General features: G+C 47.3%; 1 protein-coding gene across 8 annotated transcripts in view; it reads right to left on the minus strand.

Moving 5' to 3' along the window:
* Positions 1 to 21,850, minus strand: part of Ptpn3 (protein tyrosine phosphatase non-receptor type 3) — a 162,206-nt gene that overhangs the window by 81,511 nt on the left and 58,845 nt on the right. For 6 of the 8 annotated variants that reach the window (XM_076564246.1, XM_076564247.1, XM_076564250.1 and 3 more), the window contains exon 2: positions 4,742 to 4,896. In XM_076564246.1, coding sequence (XP_076420361.1) covers positions 4,742 to 4,879 — 138 coding nt within the window. In that variant the 5' untranslated portion in view covers positions 4,880 to 4,896. Of the gene's footprint in view, positions 1 to 4,741; positions 4,897 to 6,204; positions 6,320 to 19,651; positions 19,671 to 21,850 lie in introns of those variants that run through there. The other 2 variants (XM_076564251.1, XM_076564249.1) reach the window with 2 other exon arrangements.

The raw sequence follows: 21,850 nt of genomic DNA on the forward strand, positions 1-21,850 counted from the left end.
TCTTACTCTGTAGAATAGGCTGGCCTGGAACTCACAGAGATCTGCTTGGCTCTGCTTCTCAAGTGCTGGGATTAAAGGCGTACACCACTGCCACCTGGCTTTGTTGCATTCTTTTATGTTGCATTTGATTAACTCTGTGAAGCTGTGTTACTGTGTCTGTCTAAAAGACCTGAACAGCCAATAGTGAGGCAGGAGAGAGGACAGACAGGACTGGCAGGCAGGCAGAGAGAATAAATAGGAAGAGAAATTTGGGAAAGAGAGAAGAAAGAGCAAGGAGAGGAGGACATTAGAGACCTGCCACTCAGCCACCCAGCCAGCTATGGAGTAAGAGTGAAAGTAAGATATACACAAGTAAGAGAAAAAGGTAAAAGCCCAGAGGCAAAAGATAGACCAGATAATTTAAAGTTAAGGAAAGCTGGCAAGAAACAAGCCAAGCTAAGGCCAGGCATTTATAAGTAAGAATAAGATTCCGTGTGTGTGTGTGTGTGTGTGTGTGTGTGTGTGTGTGTGTAATTTATTTGGGAGCTGGGTGGTGGGTTCCCAAAAGAGTAAAGAATAAAAAAGCAACCTACAGCATTTTGGTGTCCAACGTGGGGCTAGAGTAAAAGAAAAACCAGCAACACACAACACCTATAACACCAGCTACAGAGGGCCTAGCGCCCTCTTCTGGCCTCTGATTGCATGTGCACTATTAAGATAGAGACACATAAAGAAAAAAAAACCTTAGTGGGTGCACATTTTCAATCCCTGCTCTCAGCAGTGAATTTGAAGCCAGTCTTATCCACATAGTGAGACCCTGTCTCAAATAAATAGAAAGACGGATAAAATGTTTAAGAAAATAAAAATAAGGTGGAGGGCAATGAAAGAAGTCAACATTGGCCTCTGGCTCCACCTGTCAGGCAACCTGGCTGACTTATCAAACTCCAGGTCAATGAATGACTCTGATGGCTTCTGAGAAGTAACATCACAGGCTGTCTTCTGGCCTTTACATGCATGAGCGCACATGCGCGCGCGCACACACACACACACACACACACACACACACACACACACACACACACGAGACACTGTGAGCTTAACTTAGCTTTCTAAGTTGCTTCCATCCCTTAGCTGAGGTTCTCCAGTGACTCCTAAGTTGGAAAACTCACGCATTACGCAGCAAACACGCCATGACCTGCTGCGGATTACCCACAGCAAACGCTAATCCCGGGTCAGCTCCTGTTGGCTGCTTGGGGCCCAGCTGCAGCTCCTTCCCCTGGAGGAACCCAGAGAGTGTGCAGGGAGGAAAACTCTCCACTAACAGCTAAAAATACTCGAACGCCATCCAAAATACCCTCAAAGTGACTTGGCCTGGGTCCCCCTGTGGGATTATCTGCCCTGTTGCTTCTCGGTCATCTGAAGTGAGAAGCCGGTGGGGACATTCGGCCACACTTCACTCCAGAGTGGGACTCAGCGGCCTGCTCCAGTGTTTATGGGGCAGCCTGGCGTGGGCACTGGGACAGAGCCACAGGAAGCTCCTCTCTCCCTGCGCGGCTGTAGAGGTGGTGACTAACAGGGAGTGTCAAACGCTGTCGAGTGCTTTGAACCAGTCGAGACACGGTAGACAGATTCCTTAGAGGGCAGCAGCATGAACAGTGGGGTCCACCTGGGGACAGGGATAAGGAACCCCTCTGTGTTCCGGGGGACAACAGGGTGGAGTGTCACCCCCCATCTGTCTAGTGGGCCCACCCGGTTTGAATCTGATGGCACACACACAAAAGATGGCTTGGGGCAGGGGGTGGGATGAGACGTGCACACAAAACCAGCATGGAGCATTTTGGGAGAGTTCAGATGCTATTTCAAGAGGTCGATCTCCCGGGAATGCTTTGAACCCAACCATTTAACTCAGGACAATGCAAGTCAGAAATAGACAGGTATAGAAGAGGCTCTCCCTGGGAGCTTCTGAAAGCAGGTAATGTGTGGAAAGTGGGTCGCAATGACCAAGGTGGGGAGAGTTAGGTAACTTGAGGACATTCCTGCGGCAATGTCTTCGGGGTGACTTCATGGGATTTGGTCTGCTGTGTGAGAGAATGACACTTGCCTATTTCCAAAAGGCATCACCTGTATCCTGAAGGCTCCAAGGCCTGGCAGCATCCATCACAAAGTCTCCATGGATGTAAACAATACAAGCCACCCATTTCCCCAAGTTACCAAAGCATGTGTGCATGCTCGCGCGTGTGTGTGCGCGCGTGCGTGCGTGCGTGCGTGCGTGCATGCGTGCGTAGGTCAAAGGTTGATGCTGGGATATCGTCAATCACTCTCACGTCATTTTCTGTGACAGAATTTCTCACTGAATCTTAAGCCTACAGCTTCAGCCAGACTGGCTGGGCAGCGAGCCACAGGGGTGCTCCTGTCTCCACCTCCCACACCCAATCCCAGTGCAGGGTGACAGCCACACGGAGGAGCAGCAGCCAGTCTCTCTGTGTTTGCTGGGGATCAGAAGTCCTTCTGCTTGCAAGCAAGCACCTTACCTACTGAGCCATGTCCCCAGCCTGGCAAACATTCTCCTAATGTAGCAGAGCTATCTTCTCACCTTATTGTAATTATTGCTTATACATTTGGGGATATAACTGATGTAACTTTGATTTACTATGTCATTAGCAACTGCAATTTATTGAACATCTGCAAAGATATGATACCACATTCACTTTGCTTCAACTCTGCAAAGTAGCCCTCAACATCTGCCTTGCCACTGAGAACCAGGCACTGAGAGGCGCCATGCCTGGCATTCCCACACTGTCACCCGGCAGCTATCTGGCCATCTGACTCACATCTGTGCAGCACCAAAGCCCTACATTCTTGCTGGATTGAGTCTCTCACCTCTGGACTACAGAATCCAAACATTCAGGTATCAATTCTGCTCAATTCTCCCCCTTCCCAAAAGAACTCAAATAGAATCAAAGCCAGGTATGGTGGCACACACCTTTAATCCCAGCACCTGAGAGGTAGAGGCAGGTGGATCTCTGTGAGTTTGAGGCCAGTCTGGTCTAGATATTGACCAGACCATCAGGGGATAGATATACAGTGAGACTTTATCTCAGGAAAAAGAGTGGGGACAAACCAGAGCAGCTAAACACACCAGAGAGCCCTGTCAGCAGGTCCTATTGGCTCCATCTTCCAGGGCCTCCTTCCAGCCAAGTCCACAAGACCATCTCAGGGACTGCTACTGTAGTCTCTCAGTGCCCTCCCTCCCTGGCTGCTGGGGACCGAGCGACCCTTAAGTCAGGTCATGTCAGGTCTCTATCCAGTGTGCTCGACATTGCCCAGTGGAGAAGCCAGTGTGCCCAGGTTCCAGCTGGCCTCCCATCCCCAAGCCTGCTTGGGACCTCTGACCTCACTTTTCTCTGGTTCTCTTCCCTTGGGGCTCAGGCCGCTGCAGATGTACAGGCCTTCCACCATGTGGGTCCCCGGCTTGACGGCAAGCGCCTTCACTCACTGAGCTCTCTCCCTCTTCTCTTTCTAGAGATTTCTGGCTACAATAAATAACATGTCCCATCCTCAGAGGAGTAACGCATGGCCTCAGAGACAGCTGAAGAGCTGAGCGGGGAAGGCTGGGAAACCGGTCCCCACTAACCACTGCTTCTGTTTGCTGGCACCTGAGACCTGGGTGCTGCTGAGGACATTCTCATATCCATGGCATGGGGCAGCTGTCCCGGCCCTGGTTTGGAAGATCTGAAAATTGCCTTCTGCCTGCACCAAGATCAGTAATGGTAAAGATGAGAGAGAGAGAGAGAGAGAGAGAGAGAGAGAGAGAGAGAGAGAGAGAGAGAGAGAGAGAGAGAGAGCGCTCCATAGTGAGGATGGCAGGATGGTGGAGCGGTTGCAGCCACAGCAGGGGTCTGACATTTTCATTAAGGTTTGAGTGCTATGGCCTTTTCTGGTCAATGCCCCCCCACCCCATTGTATGTGTTTGTTTTAAGACAGGGTGTCATGTAGCCCAGGCTGGCCTCAAACCAGCTCCTCCAGAGTCCACCTCCCAAGGGCTGAATCCCAGGCATTTATCACCATATCCGGTCTGTCTCCTCTACCCCCTTTCTCCGCACACACTTTAAAAACCAGGGCACAAGTGGTTGGGGGGCTGGACTTGATGCTATCAAGCCTGAAAGACACAGAGACGTCCATCCTGGGCATAGGTGGTGTGTGGCGCCCGGGTGTGCAGCCAGCTGAAACAGCTGCTGTCCTTGCCTCTCACAGCTGCTTACGTGAAGACCCGAGATCAAGGGCTCCGAGCACGAGCCAGGACCTTTAGGAGTCCTGCCAGCCATGAGGCTGACCATCTCACTGAGCACAGCTGCGTGCCCAGTCCTGTGCCAGGACACCCGTCCTGTCCTCAAGGGGTTCACCGTTTAGTAGGAGACTTATAACCTAGTAATTTTTTACTATTTTTAAAATTGCAGAGTCACGTGGGCTCGACACAGCACGTACAGAGTGTAGGCATCCAAGGGCCAGCTCTGCCTAGAGGGAGTGGGTGGGGACATCAGACATATCAGTGTTGGGAGACACCAAAAGATTCCCATCCCTCGGAAGAATCCAAAAGGTAAGATGGGGCAAAGGTTGCAAGGCTATGGCCAGCCCAGTCTCATCATATGAGATCTGAAAGCTCAAGCTTTCATTTTTTCAATCTCTTCTTCATTTTGTAAGCCAAGAACTTAAAACTATTTAAGAAGATTTATGAAAGAAAAAAAAAAAGTGGAGAACTTACGTTAACTTTGAAGGTCTGTACCAAGCCATCTAAAAACCGTATGCTGCAGATGACCTCAGATCGAGTTTTCTCTTTGGGTAATTCGGAGGTTCGTATATTATTAATTCTTCCACCCAACGCACGTAACCGGGAGGTCATAACGACCGCTGAGTAACCTGTAATATAAGACACCTGTCAGTGCTTTCAAATGCAAAAGATCAAGTCCCGCACAGTTCCTCACGTGGGTCAGCGTGGCTCCTCACAGCATCAGCTGCAGAAACTGCAGATAGGAGAACAGGGTAACAAACCATCTTTGCATTTCCCGGGCCACTTCTAAGCCAGTGGTTCTCAACCTGGGGGTCAAGTGACCCCTTCACAGGGTCACCTAAGATCATGGGAAAATTTACCACGGATATTTACACTATGGATTCATAACAGTAGCAAAATTGCAGTTATGAAGTAGCAATGAAAATAATTTTATGGCTGAGCTCATGGTCACCATGACATGAGGAACTGTATTAGGAAGGTTGAGAACCACTGCTAGGCAAAACCTGTTCTTGATGATGTTAGTCAAGGAAATACACGGCTTATTTATTTGTCTGTCCTATTATCTCCAAGGTCTGTACCTTTTCATTTTTCAGAGCATAATTCATACCTTAGGCATTTGTATGTTTTATAAAACTAAGCATGAAATAAATATGATATGAAACATGAAAACGCTGGTTAATAAATTATATTAAAATTAAGAACTTCTACTTTGTAAAAGAAACATTTTAAAGGATTTATTTTATTTTGGCTGGCAGGTAAGATGGCTCAGCAGTTAGGAGCACTGGCTGCTCTTCCAAAGGACCCGAGTTAGATTCCCAGCACCCACATAGCGGCTCACAACTGTCTATAACTCCAGTCCCAGGGGATCCAATGCTCTCTCCTGGCCTCCACAGATGCTGCATACACATGGTGCACTTATAGGCATGCAGGCAAAACACTCATATACATAAAATAAACATAAATAAAATATTTTTTAAAAATCAGTACAGTTTAAAAATATTTATTTTACGTTGATGAATATTTAGCATGTCTATATGCATGTGCACCACATGCATGCTTGGTGCCCTCAGAGGTCAAAAGGGGGCACTAGATCCTTTGGATCTGGAGTTATGGTTGTGAGCCATCATGTGGGTGCTGGGAGTCCAACCTGGGTCCTCAGCAAGAGCAACAAGTGCTCTAAACCACTGATTCAGCTCTCCAGCCCCAAAACTTCTTCTATTTCTTAAGAAGAGAACATTTATTCAGAAGGCCAAAAAGACAGTCCCACAGTGGTGAAGTAGATCTGCAACAGATCTACAAAGACTTAAGCATTCCTTTAGCTCCAAGAGAGTAAAACAATGCAGTAGAAAATGGAGAGATGGCTAAGCAGTTAGGAGCAGGGACAGCTGTGGTAGAGGACCAAAGTTCTTTTCCCAGCACCCACATCAGGCGCTTACAATTGCTTGTTAACTCCAGCTCCAGCAGATCCACTGCCCTGCCCTCTTCAGGCCTCTGAAGGAACTGCACACACCTATACTCACATGCATATCTGTAATTTAAGAAATACAAAGAAAAGCCTTTCTTTTTTAAAAAAGCAGGGAGAAATGAAAGGAAGTACTTAGACAGCTGCTTGTCAAATAAATGCAAAGTAAAGCCACATAACAAAGTCCCGAAACGTGTCCACTGCAGGACTGTGCGTTAAGACGGACAACACTGTGGAAGGTGCTCAGCTTTTCCAGCTTTCGATAGCTGCTGCATAGAACATAAATTAACACAACTACTTTGGGAAATTGTTGGGAAATATCTCCACCAAGATGGACACACACATGTCCGTGACACAGCAATCTCATTCCTAGGTATGTGCCTAATTGAAAACAACAACAAAACTACATCATATTCACAAAAATACATACATACATACAAAAATACATTCACAATACAAAACTCTTTATAATATAACAAATGGGAAGAGACCTAAATTGCCACCAGCTGTAGGATGGATACATTGTAGCGTGTTCGGACCATGCACCTGTATGCAGCAAAGGGCAGGAATGAAATCCTGCTGAGTGCAACACAGGTTTCTCTTTAATGTTACTTTGAGTAAAAGAAGCCAGACACATTTTACCCACAGCACAATACCATGTATAGAAGGTTAAAAATGGGCAAAATTAATCAGTGCTGGTCGAAGACAAACTAGTAAACTAGTGGCCAACTCTGGTGTCCAGAATGCTTCTGTATGTTCATATGTGTGCGTGCGTGCGTGCGTGTGTGCGTGCGTGCGTGCGTGCGTGTGTGTGTGTGTGTGTGTGTGTGTGTGTGTGTGTGTGTGTACCTGGAAGCTGAAGCCAGAGGGCAACAGAAGTTGATGCTTTGTGACTTCCTTAATCGTTCTCCACTTTGTTTTCACATTTTAAACGTGTGTGTGTGTGTGTGTGTGTGTGTGTGTGTGTGTGTGCACGCGCCTGTGCATTCATGTGCCACAGTGAGCATGTGGAGACCAGAGGGCAACTTGCAGGGGACAGTTCTCTCCTTCTACCATGTCGTCCCCCGGGACTGAACTCAGGCTTGAGGGCAGACACCTTTACCTGCTCTGCTCTCTCACCAACACCAACACCAACCCCCTATCTTGATTCTATCTTTTAATTAATTAATTAATTAATTAATTAATTAGAGACAGGTCTCTCACTGAAGCCAGAGGTCACTGATTTGCCCAGGCCAGCTCCCCGGCAGCCCATCGTCTTCCTGTCTGTCTCCCTACTACTGAGATTACAGATGTGCGCTGCTGCACTTGGCTTTCCATATAAGTGCAGGGGATCCGGACTCTGGCCCTCACACTTGTATGGCAGGCAAGTGTTTCCCAGCTGAGTGTTCTCCCCAGGCCCTTGAGATGCTTTTAAGAAGGAAGCCTCAGGCTGGACTTGGTGGTGCATGCCTTTAATCCCAGCACTGGGGAGGCAAAGGCAGGTGGATCTTTATGAGTTTGAAGCCAGCCTGATTCACAAAGTGAGTTCCAGGGCAACCAGAACTACTAGAATAGAGACTTTTTCTCAAAATGAACAAACAAAAAACAACAAAACAAAACAAAAACAAACCAAACCAAACCAAACAAAACAACAAAAAGAAAAAACTAAAAGGAGAAAGAGGAGGTGAGGGCATCAGAGGGCAATTTCAAATCTGACCACTGTGTTTTGGAAGAGTAAGCAAACTGGTTTTGCCAACAGCTCAGTAGTGGGATTGGTAGAATAAAAAGACTGACGAGATTTGCAACTGAGCATACAGCCATAACATCCCTGCGGGTGTGCTGAGAGCCTGGACCTCGACAGAGGATACAGGAAGCCTAATTCAGCATGGAAGGGAGAAAACATGATTAACTGGTTAAGTGGAAGAGCAAATGCAGATGCAGCTTTTTAAGAGCACACTGCCCCTCCCTGCTTCCTGCTTCCCCTCTGATTGTGGTACTCACTCCTGTTGCTAGGAACAAGTCCCGCCCCTTCAGGGACACCTTCGAGTGTCTCCCAGCCAGTCATATAGGGCGTTATAGACTCCCAATTGTGCTCACTGTAATTCTACCCTTACAACTCAGTGTGTGTTTCTAGCTGTGTTTTCCACTACACACCAAGCTCCAGGGGGGTAGGAATAAGGCCTGTTTTTGTTCACTGTACCTGTGACACCCAGCTCCCATGGGCGATCCATTAAGTACTTGAGTAAACCAATAAATAAATGCACGAGAGCACAAAACAGAAGGCCAAGCAATCAAAGTCTGGGAAAAACAATGTTAGCACGCCACAGGCAAACTCAGGCTGACTGGAGCAGAGCAGGCAAGACAGAAAGACGGTGCGAGCGTGGATGTAATAGAGATGCCCTTCAGTTCAATGCTTCTCACACTGCAAGGTGAGGAGACAGAGCAGGACTGGACCAAGATGCAGTAGCTCTGCGTGTGGTCTGAGCGTCAGTCTGAACGTCTCAGTCTTCCAAGTGATGCTCAAGTTAGCCATCGGGGTCTGTCTGCTCTCAGGAAGCAAAGCATAGACACCCAGGAAGACAGCACTAAACGCGTCATGGCAGAAAAGACAGACGCATGTTCCTCCACTGTGGAAAGGAGGGCAGAACGGACCAGAGACTGAAAGTCAAGTCTCTGGGACAGGAGGGACCACAGAATGGCTACAGGAAGAAAGCAAGAGCAGTGCACTGAGTCCCTGTCACAATACATGTAAGGTCTTCTAGGGGAAAGTTCTAGTTTTTACAAGTAGCTAGCTAGGCCAGGCAGTGGTGGCACACGCCTTTAATCCCAGCATTAGTGTGGTGGTATTGTGTTCCCCCAAATATTGTGCACCCTAATAAACTTATCTGGGGTCAGAGAACAGAACAGCCACTAGATACAAAGGCTAGAAAATGGTGGCACACACACCTTTAATCCTATCACTTGGGAGGCAGAGATCCATCTGGATCTCTGTGAGTTTAAAGCCACACTGGAAACAGCCGGCATGGTGACTCACGCCTTTAATCCCAGGAAGTGATGTCAGAAAGCAGAAAGGTATATAAGGCGTGAAGACCAGGGACTAGAGCTGGTTAAGCTTTTAGGCTTTGAGCAGCACAGTTCAGCTGAGATTCATTTTGGATGGGGACTCAGAAGCTTCCAGTCTGAGGAAATAGGATCAGCTGAGGAATTGGCAAGGTGGCTGTGGCTTGTTCTGCTTCTCTGATCTTCCAGCGTTCACCCCAATAACTGTTCCTGGTTTTGATTTTATTAATAAGAACTTTTAAGATTCATGCTATACACTTGGGAGGCAGAGGCAGGGGGAATTTCTGTGAGTTCAAGACCAGCCTGGGTGAGTTCCAGGAAAGGTACAAAGCTACACAGAGAAACCCTGTCTCAAAAAAAAAAAAAAAAAAATTAGCTAGCTAGGACAGGAAATCTCAATATTAATAAAAAAAAAATTCCTGGGACTGGCAGTTCAAAAAAAAAAAAAAAAAAAAAACACACACACACACTCAATCACAGAAGATTCCACCCACCCACCCACCACCTCCACCATGCCCTTTTCAATACAAATGTCACTGGAATCAGGGATGCATTTTCTGAGTAATACAAAAAGTTATCAAAAGACAACAAATGCGTTCCCGAATGCTTTATCCCACATGCAACTGGAAATGTCAATTCTGTTGCTTGCTCCTTGTCTGAAGAATCTCAGGTGAATTGTACTTTTTGGAAGATACTGCAGCATCATTATGAAGTATAGTATTAATGGGCAGTACCCCTCAGCGCTTCCTGGGGCAACTTTTGAAAGTGATGCTTTCACTGGTCCTACTGCTCATGGGGATTTGGCGCCCTGGGCCTTTGGGAGCCCCTCAAAGGGCAGACTTGGAGTTGAGGTTCAGACAGCAGCTTTTCACATGGCTGGCCTTAGAACACAGCCAGGTCTGCAGGGCAGATATCCTCACACAGACCCTGGACATAAAACCAGCAGAGGGGCTTCAAGGAGGAACCTGGGAATGAGAGCAACACAAACCACCCACAGGCAGGGTTCAAATCGATGTCCCTGGGACACTGAACCATGGTTGATGATGCTCCCCAGCATGGTCATAGGTTATACTCAGAGAGACTTTTCCCTGCACCCTGATTGTCACACCGAAGGCCTTGGAGCCTAAGGATGGTGTCATTGAAAGATATTTTATGAAAACTGCAGAATGTTCTTCCTGTGATTGTCCCTAAAGCAGTGAACCTTGATAAGAGCTTGCCCGAAGCTAAACTACACATTATCAAGCCAGGAGGTGGTTCCAGATTGTCTTGAAATTGTATCTTAAACAATCTGGTTGGACAATAGATGCTGACTAATTGCCCTGTTTCCTGTACCGCAGCAATTGGGGAACTCGGGGTTTCTATGGCTTCCTTTATAAGCCTCTTAATTCTAAACAAAGCCAAAACCCAAACAGGAACACACTGGCCTCAGTAACCACAGACCATCACAGCTGCAGGTGATACCATTGATACCACGGGAGCCAAGCCTATTTGCACAGTGTTTCAAATCAACGAGCTATAGCTTTGGGATAGCTGGAATACTTTGTGGGTTCTACAGTGATTCAGATCTTAATCAAAGATGAGATTCGGAAAACATTTATAGAAAAAGCATGATCTCATGATGCACACAGCTGGGGCTCAGTAAATACTGCGAAGTTCGAGACGGAATACATAAGGTGTCTTGCATCCTGTAGGGGACACATACCAGATAGTCAATAAAAGGCACTGCCTATTTATTACTGTTGAGATGGGGTCTCATGTAGCCAAGGCTGGCCTCCAATTTACTACATCACTGAGGGTGGGTGTGATCCTCCTGCCTCCACCTCCCAAGTGCTAGGATGACAGGTATGTGCCACCATGCCAGGATACAAGGCTAAGTTTCTGATGTGCACAGGTGCTGACTACAGAGTCCAGATTTGTAGGGCTGTCTTAATGTCAAATAGCTTACAGACATATAAATGTGTCATTTCTATAATGTTATTCCTTTTAAATCAATTCACTGGGTGTTCAAAGCTAGTCACTACTACAGATGTTAGATACCTCCGGGGGAGGGGGGGAGATAAGGAAATTAGACCTTTAACTGAGGAATGCATGTTTCAAGGCCTAAGGATGTACCTCAGTTGGTATAGTGCTTAGGTAACATGCGTGGGGCCCTGGGTTTGATTTACAGTACTGCATAAGCCAGGCCACACCCACAGGTAATCCCAAAACCTCAGGCAGAGGGGGAAGCAGGGAAATCAGAAGCTTAAGGGGAAGAGACTTTCAGAAAAAAAATAAACAAGTAAGTAAATATTGATTCAACTTAACTGAATTGAATTGAGACAGTGTCTTATGTAGCTTAGGCTGGCCTAGAAGCTGCTACGTGGTGCAGGATAGCCTTAGAATCCTGATGTTCCTATGTCCACCTGCCAGATGCCAGGACTAGGTATGCCGCACTGCACCCAGATCTATTTAAAGAAAACAGTTGGGGTTTATAAAGAAATGTGTGAGTGTTCTGTGTAAGTGAACTATGCATGGGTGGGCCTTGCTCCTAGAACCAATCCAGGCAAGTATGTTCAGGCTGACCTTGCCAATACCACCACCTAGTGGCCACCAGGAGAAAGCACTCGCCTCCAACCCTACGACTTAGGGGTGACACAGGTTGGTTCTCTTCTTGTTCACCTGGCAATCGCTCTCTGAGAGTGTAAGAATTTCTCTGCAACTCAGCTTCTTTTTCCTAATCCTTCTTCCCTACTGGGCTGAGGAAAGCTTTATTCCTCTCTCATTTTTTTTTTTTCTTTTCTAATTTTGAGTATCAACAGATGACCGATGCGCTGGAGAGGGAGATTTCTAGCACAGGAAATAACACAATGTGCCATCAGCCACGTGAGGCAGTGACCCACCAAATCAACAGCAATTCTCAATATTTAATGGATGGAACATAGCTGCCTTAGTCGGCTGCTGAGAGAGTATCAGTATTGCCTTTTCTTTCTGTTGGGAACACACAGAAGTTGGGCTGCATTTTGTATTAATTTAGTCCTGGTGTGGGGGGGGGGAGTGGGGTGTAGGGAGGGGGTGTCAACTGGGTCCCTAACAATCACATGACACATGCTTTATGTTTCTTTCAGAAGAAAACAAACCAGTTCTCCCACCACTGCCTCCAAGCCCTTTGTTTTGGGACCAGGCTAAGGTGTCCCTTAAATTTTAAAGGAAGTGGGTATTTCTTCCTACAAACAAAACTTTACAGGGGTGAGGAGATGATTCTGTGGATAAGGTACCTGCCATCTAATGTGAGGACTGGAGTTGGGGAGTTTGGATCCAGGCACCCAAATAAAAACCAGGCAATGTGGCCGGCCACCCCTAATCTCAGTGCTCAGGAGACGGAGGACACGGGAGGTCCCCGGGGCAAGCTGGCTATCTGGACTAGCAGAATCCACCAGCTCCTAGTTGAGTGAGAGAAGCTATCGGTAAATAAAATGGGGCTTGCTGGCGGAGACCATTAAACTCTGGCCTCCTTGGGCACCTGTGCTCACATGTATACAGACACACATACAAACACACAACTAAGAAAAATAAGAGAAAACAGGTGTGATGGTGTATCCCTTAATCTCAGCATTCCTAAAGCAGGGGCAGGTGAATTACACTCACATGCATGTGAGACACACACACACACACACACACACACACACACACACACACACACTTGTGCACGTGCACACACGTACAGGTGTACAGAACGCAGGGTTTGCTCTCAAGCACATGCGACAGGTCAGATTATCATGTTACTTCTAAAGGTTTTAGCACACATCTCCCGAGACCAAGGATACTTATTTCATCACCACAGTGAAGCTACTGCACTCAAGAAAACAAACATCAAACAAGCATTTATCTTATAGCTCATACGAAAATTTTACAAATGATTCTGAGTCTTTCTTTCCTCCTGCCCCAGGACGCAATCTGAAACCAAGACTTGTTTTACTGCTACAGAGAAGACATACTTTTAATAACCTTCCACCCTAAGACAATGATAGGGGCAACCTGAGAGCCACACACTATAATCTCCAGGATTTCTTTTCGTTCTGCCCATCTGTGACGATAACCAGGGTCTTGGGGGCTAGACTGCTAGGTCAGTGTCCAAGCCTGTGTTAGTGACTTCCCAGAGCTACATAAAAAGCATGTCCGTAGCAGCTGTCCCGTCCCTCAGGGTGGAAGAAGTGCTTCCTAAATCATTGTTGATGAAGTGGCAGATTTTGCCAGTCTATATGTCAGCGCTGGTATTAGCACAGATGTCAGAACAAGTAAGAAGGGAAGTTCAAAAAGCGCTCTGTCTGTCACCTGCTACTCTGTAACCAGATGTCTTGACTTGTTCCCTCAAAGTAGCTGGCATCATCCTGACCCCAAGTTTTTATCCATCTGTAGCCTCTGAGAATAAAGATCAGGACACCCACACAAAGTGCATCCCTCTCAAAAGCAAGAGACTGCTCGCATTTTCCTAAAAAGGAGCAAAGAGAGAGAGAGGTGCCGACATTCAGCGTGATTTATTAGGCTTGCCAAATGTTTTGAAGTTCAATTCAGCCAAGTGAATTAAAAATCAGTGGTTTTAGTTTTTGCTTGTGAAATGCCCACATCCGTAGGAAAACACATCCATCAACATGGTTTTGTTTGATTAATTTTAATTATGTGCTGGTAACCAAATTATAGAGTGGCACATGGAATCTAACCTTTTTTTTTTCCTCATGGCTGTGATTTTTGTCAACAGATCAATATTATCCACTGTCCTTTCAGTTTTCTGGCTTTCTTAATTTCTTTTTTTTTTTTTTTTTTTTGGTTTTTTTTTTTTTTGGTTTTTTTTTTTTTTTTGGTTTTTTCGAGACAGGGTTTCTCTGCGTAGCTTTGCGCCTTTCCTGGAGCTCACTTGGTAGCCCAGGCTGGCCTCGAACTCACAGAGATCCGCCTGGCTCTGCCTCCCGAGTGCTGGGATTAAAGGCGTGCACAAAGCCTAACAATGCAAAGGTTAATATACTGATTTACTATTAACTTTAGTTTTTCAATGTACACAGTCAATACTGAACTAGGGGCGGGGAGATGGCTCTGTTTCTAAACTGCTTACAGCCTGAGCATGAGGATGGGAATTTGGTTCCCAAGCATCCATGTATATGCTGGGCAGGCACAGCAGTCTGTGGATAACCCCGCAGTCAGTAGGCAGGCACGGCAGGCTGTGGATCACCCCAGCACTCAGTAGGCAGAGATGGGAGACCACAAGAGGAAGCTGTCTTCCTCTGCCTCAAAGAATAAGGTGGGGAGAGTGATTGAGGAAGGCTCCCAGCATCCCACATACCCACAGGCACACATACCCACACCACGTGTGTACACACATGTACAGTACACACACGTACACACACGTTACACACACACACACACACACACACACACACACACACACACACACCTACTAAGTAAGGAAAACAAGTCTCTTCATTGAAAAAAGCATTTTTGCCAGGTGTAGTAGAGCACATCTTTAGTCCTAGCACTTGGAAGGCAGAGGCAGATGGATCTCTGAGTTCAAGGCCAGCTTGATCTACAGATCGAGTTCCAGGCCAGCTAGAGCTGTTACACAGAGAAACCCTGTCTTGAGGGAAAAAACAAAGAAACCCCCCAAACAAAAACAAACAAGGCATTTTCATAACATTAATTTTATTGCTAAATTAATGTTAAAGTCAGTAAACAACTTCTCTTAAGCTTATATACCAAAAAAGTTAACTTTTAAAATAGTATTTTGAAAGCTTAAAGCCTGCTAACCAATATGATAATTACAAATGGTGTGAAAACAAAAACTTAAAAAAACAACAACAACAACAACAAACTGGGTGTGCGTTTACAGAAGTACTTAACGGTTTTGGTCACAGGAAGCACACTGATGAGCGAGCAATTACACCTGACTTTCACACAGCTCCACACTCAGCTAACCTGGCACCACCAATCCGAATGCTCCCTCCATACAACTGTAGAATCAACCACCTCACTTGTTCCCTGGACCCTTTTGTTCAGAGAAAGGGGACCTCCCAAAGAAGTCCCCACCACCACTACCAAAGCCGGGCTGGAATGACTGGTCCCGGTCAGTTCCATTCAAATCAACAATTAATGAATTAGCACCCTCGTTCCCAGACGACTTCAAAATGTCAGTTTTCTCATTCCAGAGCCCAGGGTTTATTTATAGGTTTTATTTATAGGCTGGACACCATGACACTTTCAAAACTAACAAAACAAAAAAGTTAGCCTGGACACTGGGAGGTTGAAAAGCAGCTTAAGCTGCTCCAAGCGCAGGATAAAAACAGGCTCCTGGAGCCGCCGCCAGCGCTGGGGAGGATGTCTGCGAACTTTATAGTGGTATAAAGGGAAACAGGTTCCCAGCCCTGGAGGCCTCAGCCACCTTCACACAGGTCGGCCTGGGGCAAGAGGAAATCAGGCCCAGCAGGAGAGGGTGGCCACTCTGGGAGGGTATGAGATCCTGGGGTACCACACAGGGCAAAGGCAGCCCAGGCTCCCCAGGCTCCAGGCCTCTCTCAGGTCTCTTCTCCCCGGCTGACAATACTTGTTGGAAAGGCTGTCGGAGATGAGATTTTTTTTTATTGGTTTGATGTTTGGGAAGACCTTCTCATGCTGAAACCACACCCTCACAGTCCACAGGACCCACCTCTCCTCTCAGGATTGTTTCCGGGAGGCACACAGCGGTGTAGGCTGTGCTGGACCTTGCCCATGCACTCACCCAACCCTGGCACTGGTGAACTTGACCTGTTCTCTGCCACCAACCTGCCTGCTGGGACAAACAAGGACAAAAGCAAGATCCAGAGACTAACCGTTCTGACCAGGTCACGCCATGGAAAGACTCTTCTAGAACTTACTTAAGTGTGGGCCAAGGGTGTCTCCCAACAGCCTCCGAGTAATCCCCAAATTCCAGCCTTACACTCGGATATTTTGTGTGTGCCCCCCCCCAACCCCCAGGGCCTGTAGATCTTGTTTATAATTACTTTTGGCTCCCTTGGTTACTACTTCGGCAAAGGAGTTCCGGACCATTTACTCACTCAAAATTCATTTACTCGGCCCCAGGCCAAGCCAGGAAGTGGCAAGGGGGGTGGGGAAGGCAGAGGTGCTGGGAGCCTGGCCTCCATAAGATAGGAAGCCCTGGGGGACAGGGGACAAGCTACAGAGCTGGGGACCTTCTGGGTGACGTGGGTGATGGGGCCAGCTCAGGAGGCGTCCAGGCCTGGGGAAGGCTCCCCACTGGCAGGGAAGGTCGGCAGGGGAAGCTCAGGGAGGTTTTAGGAGTTCCGGGACAAGAGAGGAGCCTGAGGGTAACTGATAGCTTAGTGAAAGTTCAGGGAAGATCAGGTCAGGGTCTTTCAGAGGCTTTCACACCAAAAGAGGAATCAGGATACGGTGAGAGGTTTAGCATAAGGCAGTAGGAAGGTGTGAACTCCAGCTTAATCACTTCCGAGTGGAACCTCAGCAATTGCTTACTTTTTTTTTTTTCTCTAAGACTCACTTTCCTTATCCAGAAAAAGACAGATTTCCTTCCTTCCCCGGGCTGTTTTGAGCCTTTCAGAGAATGTGTATGCAAATTATCGACTTTCTTTTGTTGTTGTCTTTGGAGACAGGGTTCCTCTATGCCACAGTCCTGGAACTCACTTTGTAGACCAGGCTGGCCTCAAACTTGGCCTGCCTCTGCATGTGCAGATTAAAGGCATGCGCCACCACAGTCTGGCTGGGCTGATTCTTTTTCACCCAATGGTTAAAGAGGTGAAATGAACAGGTTTCAAGGCCTGGAAGACGGCTAGTGGGTAAACCACTTGCCATGCAAGTGTGAGAACCTGGGTTCAAATGCCGTGTAAAAGCTGGGCCCTTCTGTGAGTGCCCCCAGAGCTCCTTCTGCAAAATGGGAGGCAGAGAAAGAATCCCCAGAGATTTACAGGCCAGTTAACCTGGAATATGGTTCACAGATGTGAAATACAGAAGAAAGACCCTGATCTCAAACATGGGAGAATGCAAGCATCAACACCCATGTTTATCCTCTGATGTCCACAAACATGCTATGGCCCTCACATGCGCGCGCGCGCGCGCGCGCGCGCGCGCGCACACACACACACACACACACACACACAGCACACTTACAGGAACAACAAAAGAAAGAAAAGGAAACAGAGAGAAGACAAAGCTTAAGGAAGAGGCTGCATACACATGGGAGATACTGAGCTACCCACTGGTGGGGGAGCTCGGGGAACCGGTTCTGGAATGTGGGCGGTTCTTAGTTGACCAACGCCCATCACTAGAGGTGATCAAGTGGAAGGCTACTACTGGAGAGTACGATAAATGAGCTTTAGGCTTTGGGGACCAAAATTCCATCCTGACTTCTGTTTTGAAAGTGCCCAGGGTATATTTCTGTTTACAGAAAGCCGTACTCAGCTGTGCCACTTTTCAGACTCTCTGTCCTTGCATGGATTTCCACAGAAGTCACTCTAAATGGATGCCTCGTTCTTGGAAGTTTTAAATGGTCCATCAGATCACGAGTTAGAGGGCGAAGTAGTAGGAAGAGGGCATTCATTACGTAAGGCTTAAAAACTGACAGTGAAGTGCGTTCAACGCTTAGCACTTTCTACCTAAAATTAAGCAACCAACCTCTTCCCATCTTGCCCGTGGATAGTTCCACCCAGCTCGGAACAGACTGGAAAAAACAGGATGGAATAAATTTACTCTACGGGAACATGAATCAAGTTGCATAAACTCTACAAAAATACTGTGTTAATATTTGCCCTCAGCCGTGGCCACACCCACTTGGGTGTCAGCCTCTGATATTTCTGTCTTGGGCTCCAGCCCCCACCCCTTTACAGCCAAAAGCAGCAGAAGCCTTCACTAAAGAAAACAGCTAAAGTCACTTTGAAAGGTTTGAGATGTGCTAATCATGGTGCATCCCAGCCAAGAGGCTGGAATCTCACAGGGGACTGTCCTGCCAGCCTCCACCCCTGCCAAGAAGTCTGAAGCCAGGGACGGCCAGGCCAGAAAAAAAAAAAAACCAATACTCACTAGCATCGAGCAGCCTTCCCCATGCTTTTATCTCACGGAAACACAGAAAAATGCCCCCACCCTTATCCTTGCCCCCACGCCCACGCCCACTTCCCATCCTTCCATTTGTGACTATCAAGCTAGGGAGGCTTTTCTTCAGCTACCTTTTCTTTCATGGCTTTCCTAGGCAAGAGCCTCTGAGAGGCTCGTTGCAGCCCTAAAGCCCTGGAAGGCTTCAATCCCACAGGCCAGCTCGCTTGGACTAGGCACTGTAACCATGCCAGCAGCCAGTGCCTCTAGAACCAGAGATAAAGACGGACTCTCATGATGCCTATTCAGCTTCCTGGGGGTTTGTTTCTTGATAAACTGAGAGCAGAAGACGAATACAACTCTTTTTTTAAAGACTTAAAAAAAGTTAGTGTGAGGAATGCCTGTATTTGGAACTAATTGAAAGAAATGTATGTGAACATTCAAAACACCGTGTTCTAGAAACCAAACATGCACAAATGCAGAAATGTATACTTGTCCCTAGTACTAATAAAAGCATAAGTTTAAACTGCTAAGTGTATTTATATAGCTGGCATTGTTGCATTTATTTATTTAGACTGAGCCCCAAGATGTGTCGAAGGCCAAGAGTGCTTGGTGACTGAAATAAAGCCCTTTTTAGGGGGTGTATCTCAGCAGGCCTCTGCTCTGCCACGGGCAGACGAACGTTGACCCTGGACAAACCAACTTACCAGGTCTCAGCTGCCTCCCTGGAAACACTCCCTAGGAGCAGCGCGTTTAAAACCCAGAGAGACAGCAGAGGACCTGGCCTCCCACGCCCATAGTCAACACCCCTCTCACCTCGTTCCCACATCCCTGGGCTAGCCCCGAGCTGGGATTGCTGTGGGGGGAACAAGAGACGGCATCAGAGGTTTCCAAGTGCCTTTCCACTCATTGTCTCTCCTGGCATCATGACTTCTGTTCCCACCGATCCACTGTACAGATCAGTAGATTAAGCTCAGAGAAGCATGCCCAGTCAACTCCACCAGGAAGATGGAGCCCCACTCAGTTCTAACATCACACACTTGCCAGCTCCAAGTCTCCTGACCCATGCCACTGGGCGGGAGGTGAATTACAGGTGATTCACTGCAGGAAAGACAGGGCCCCACACTTAATCACTCGGCCTCTGTAATTTACTGACTACAGGTCCATTCTTACCCAGGTGAGATAATCTTCACAAGCACTCCCCAAGGCTCACATGGAGGTGAATTTCCTGTTATGAAGGAAATGGTCCAGAAAAGCCGCCTTTCTCCCCATTAATTCTGCAACATTAGAAACTGGGTAATGATATGGCTGTTTATTACCTGTGTTCCTCTACTGTAAGGTGACACAGAGCTTTTAACAGGTGTCCCAGAAAACTTAAAGAAACAACCTCCAAAGGACAGTCCTTTTCTGTGAAGGTCATGGCCCTTTCGGCCCCTTTCGGCATTGAGAAACACAGCAAATGATTCCCTCAGTTTTGTAAAAAGGTGTGGGTTGGGAAGTATCATGTGCCAATCAAGGCCCTTCCAGCAGATCAGAAGCCATCCCAGGGTTAATTATTAGCTTCCCAGTAGCAGGAGTGAGCCACCTAGTGCCTGAGGCCAGACCCTGGATTTGACCTTGGGCTCCTCCTAGTCTATGACACTAGGGAGGTCCTCACCAGCAGCCTGGACTCCACAAACTAGAACTCAGCCAGAGCTAACGCTTTGACATTTGCAGGTACACCTAAGGATTCTGAATGGAGGAGCTAAGAAAGACAGTCATTGTGGACCTATAAGCTAGGGGGCACCCTGGGTGTGGTAGGGACACAGGCTATAATGCAGCCTCAGAATCTAAAACACAAGTGGGAGGTGCTGAGGGGGGGGGGCAGAGGAATCTACCTGGATGTGACAAAGCAAGGTGGCTCTGAGCATAGGGTGAGAGCTGCCCCCGGAGGAGAGGAGAAGACACAGGTGATATCCAAGAACACGCTCTGGGGAGCAGAGCAACAAGCCAATCGGCAGTGTGAGTTTGCTGGAACTGTATTCATCGGCTTCAGGAAGTCGTAACATCTGCGTTTTCCATCAGGCCAGTCCCCATGACTGCTGGCTTCGAACACATCCCGGACCTCCTGTCTTCTGTATACCAGTATACCAAGGGGGTGCAGGACCACAGCCAGACCTTCAACCGACTCTTCATTAGTGGAGCTCGGATCTCAAAAGGACACACGGGAAACAAGAGGAGAAAGAAGGGGCAGGCGACCAGGAGAGGCACTGACTTTATGGCTGCAGGGCCCAGAAGAGGTGTGTTTTCGGGTAAAACTGTGAAAGCTGAGCGGGCTGAGCTTCCAGAAGAGGCTACACACCAATGCTCAGGCAGGAAAAAAAAAAAAAAACCAGCAGGACACAGGTTATTGAGGACAATTTGGGGAAAATCACCCAAGTTTGCTGTTTTCTGTGTTTTTTTTTTTTTTTTTTAACCAGGCAGAGCAATCTTTACACGGAACTAGATGGACACAGGGAGGTGGGGGACCATCCTGAGTGCCTCTCAGGGCCAGGGAGACACAACACTGTACTGGAAATCCCTATCAGAGACAGGAACTGGGCTCAGCCCCTGAGGTGAGCCTGTGTGTCTCTGAGGTACCCTCATGTCACAGTACATCCCAGGGGCTCCTGACAGAACCAAGCTTTCCTCAGGCACAGGGTGTTAACGTCGACCTTATTTTTTAATCATGCTCTTAAAACTATGCAGGGTCTAGAAGTGGCTATTTTAACTGCTTTTAAGCACAATTCTGTGACATTAATTATATTCATACACAACGTTGTGCAACCATCACTACTGTCTATTTCCAGAAAATTCCAACACTCCAAACAGAAACTCTGTACCCATTAAGCAATAGGCCTCTGCCCAACTCCAAGCAACCTCTCTACCTTCTGCCTCTGAGGATCTACCTATTTCTGATCTTTCATATAAGTGTGTCCTAGTTAGCTTTCTATTTACTGCTGGGATAAAAAACCATGACCAACGTTAACCTGGGGAGGAAAGGGTGTATTAGGTTATGGGTTACAGGCGATCCAAGAGGAGCCAGGGTGGGATCTGCAGCAGAGACCGTGGAGGAATGTCCTGCTTACTGGCTTATTCTTCATGCCTTGCTCAGCCCACTTTTACACACCCCAGGAACACCCACCCTGGGGCGGTATCTCCCAAAGCAGGCTTTCATCGGTTAGCGGTCAAGAAAACACCCCACTGACTTGCTAACAGGCCAATCTGATGGAGGCATTTTTTCAACCCAGGAGCTTCTTCCCCTTGACTTTAGCTTGTGTCAAGCTGACACAACAAAAACAAATCAGGACGAAGTAGAATCATGACATCTCCTTCTGAGTCCACCTCACTGCTCGTCAGCATATTCTCTAAGTTCTTTGTTTTAGCGTGTGCCACAACTTTTTTCCCTTTTCATGACTATCTGACACTCAGTTTCTTTAGCTCAATGCCTTTTTCCCACAGGCATTCATTCATTCAAGTTGTTTTCACCTTCTGCCAGT

Source organism: Peromyscus maniculatus, chromosome 2 (assembly GCF_049852395.1).
Source record: "Peromyscus maniculatus bairdii isolate BWxNUB_F1_BW_parent chromosome 2, HU_Pman_BW_mat_3.1, whole genome shotgun sequence".
Classification (NCBI taxonomy): Eukaryota; Metazoa; Chordata; class Mammalia; order Rodentia; family Cricetidae; genus Peromyscus; species Peromyscus maniculatus.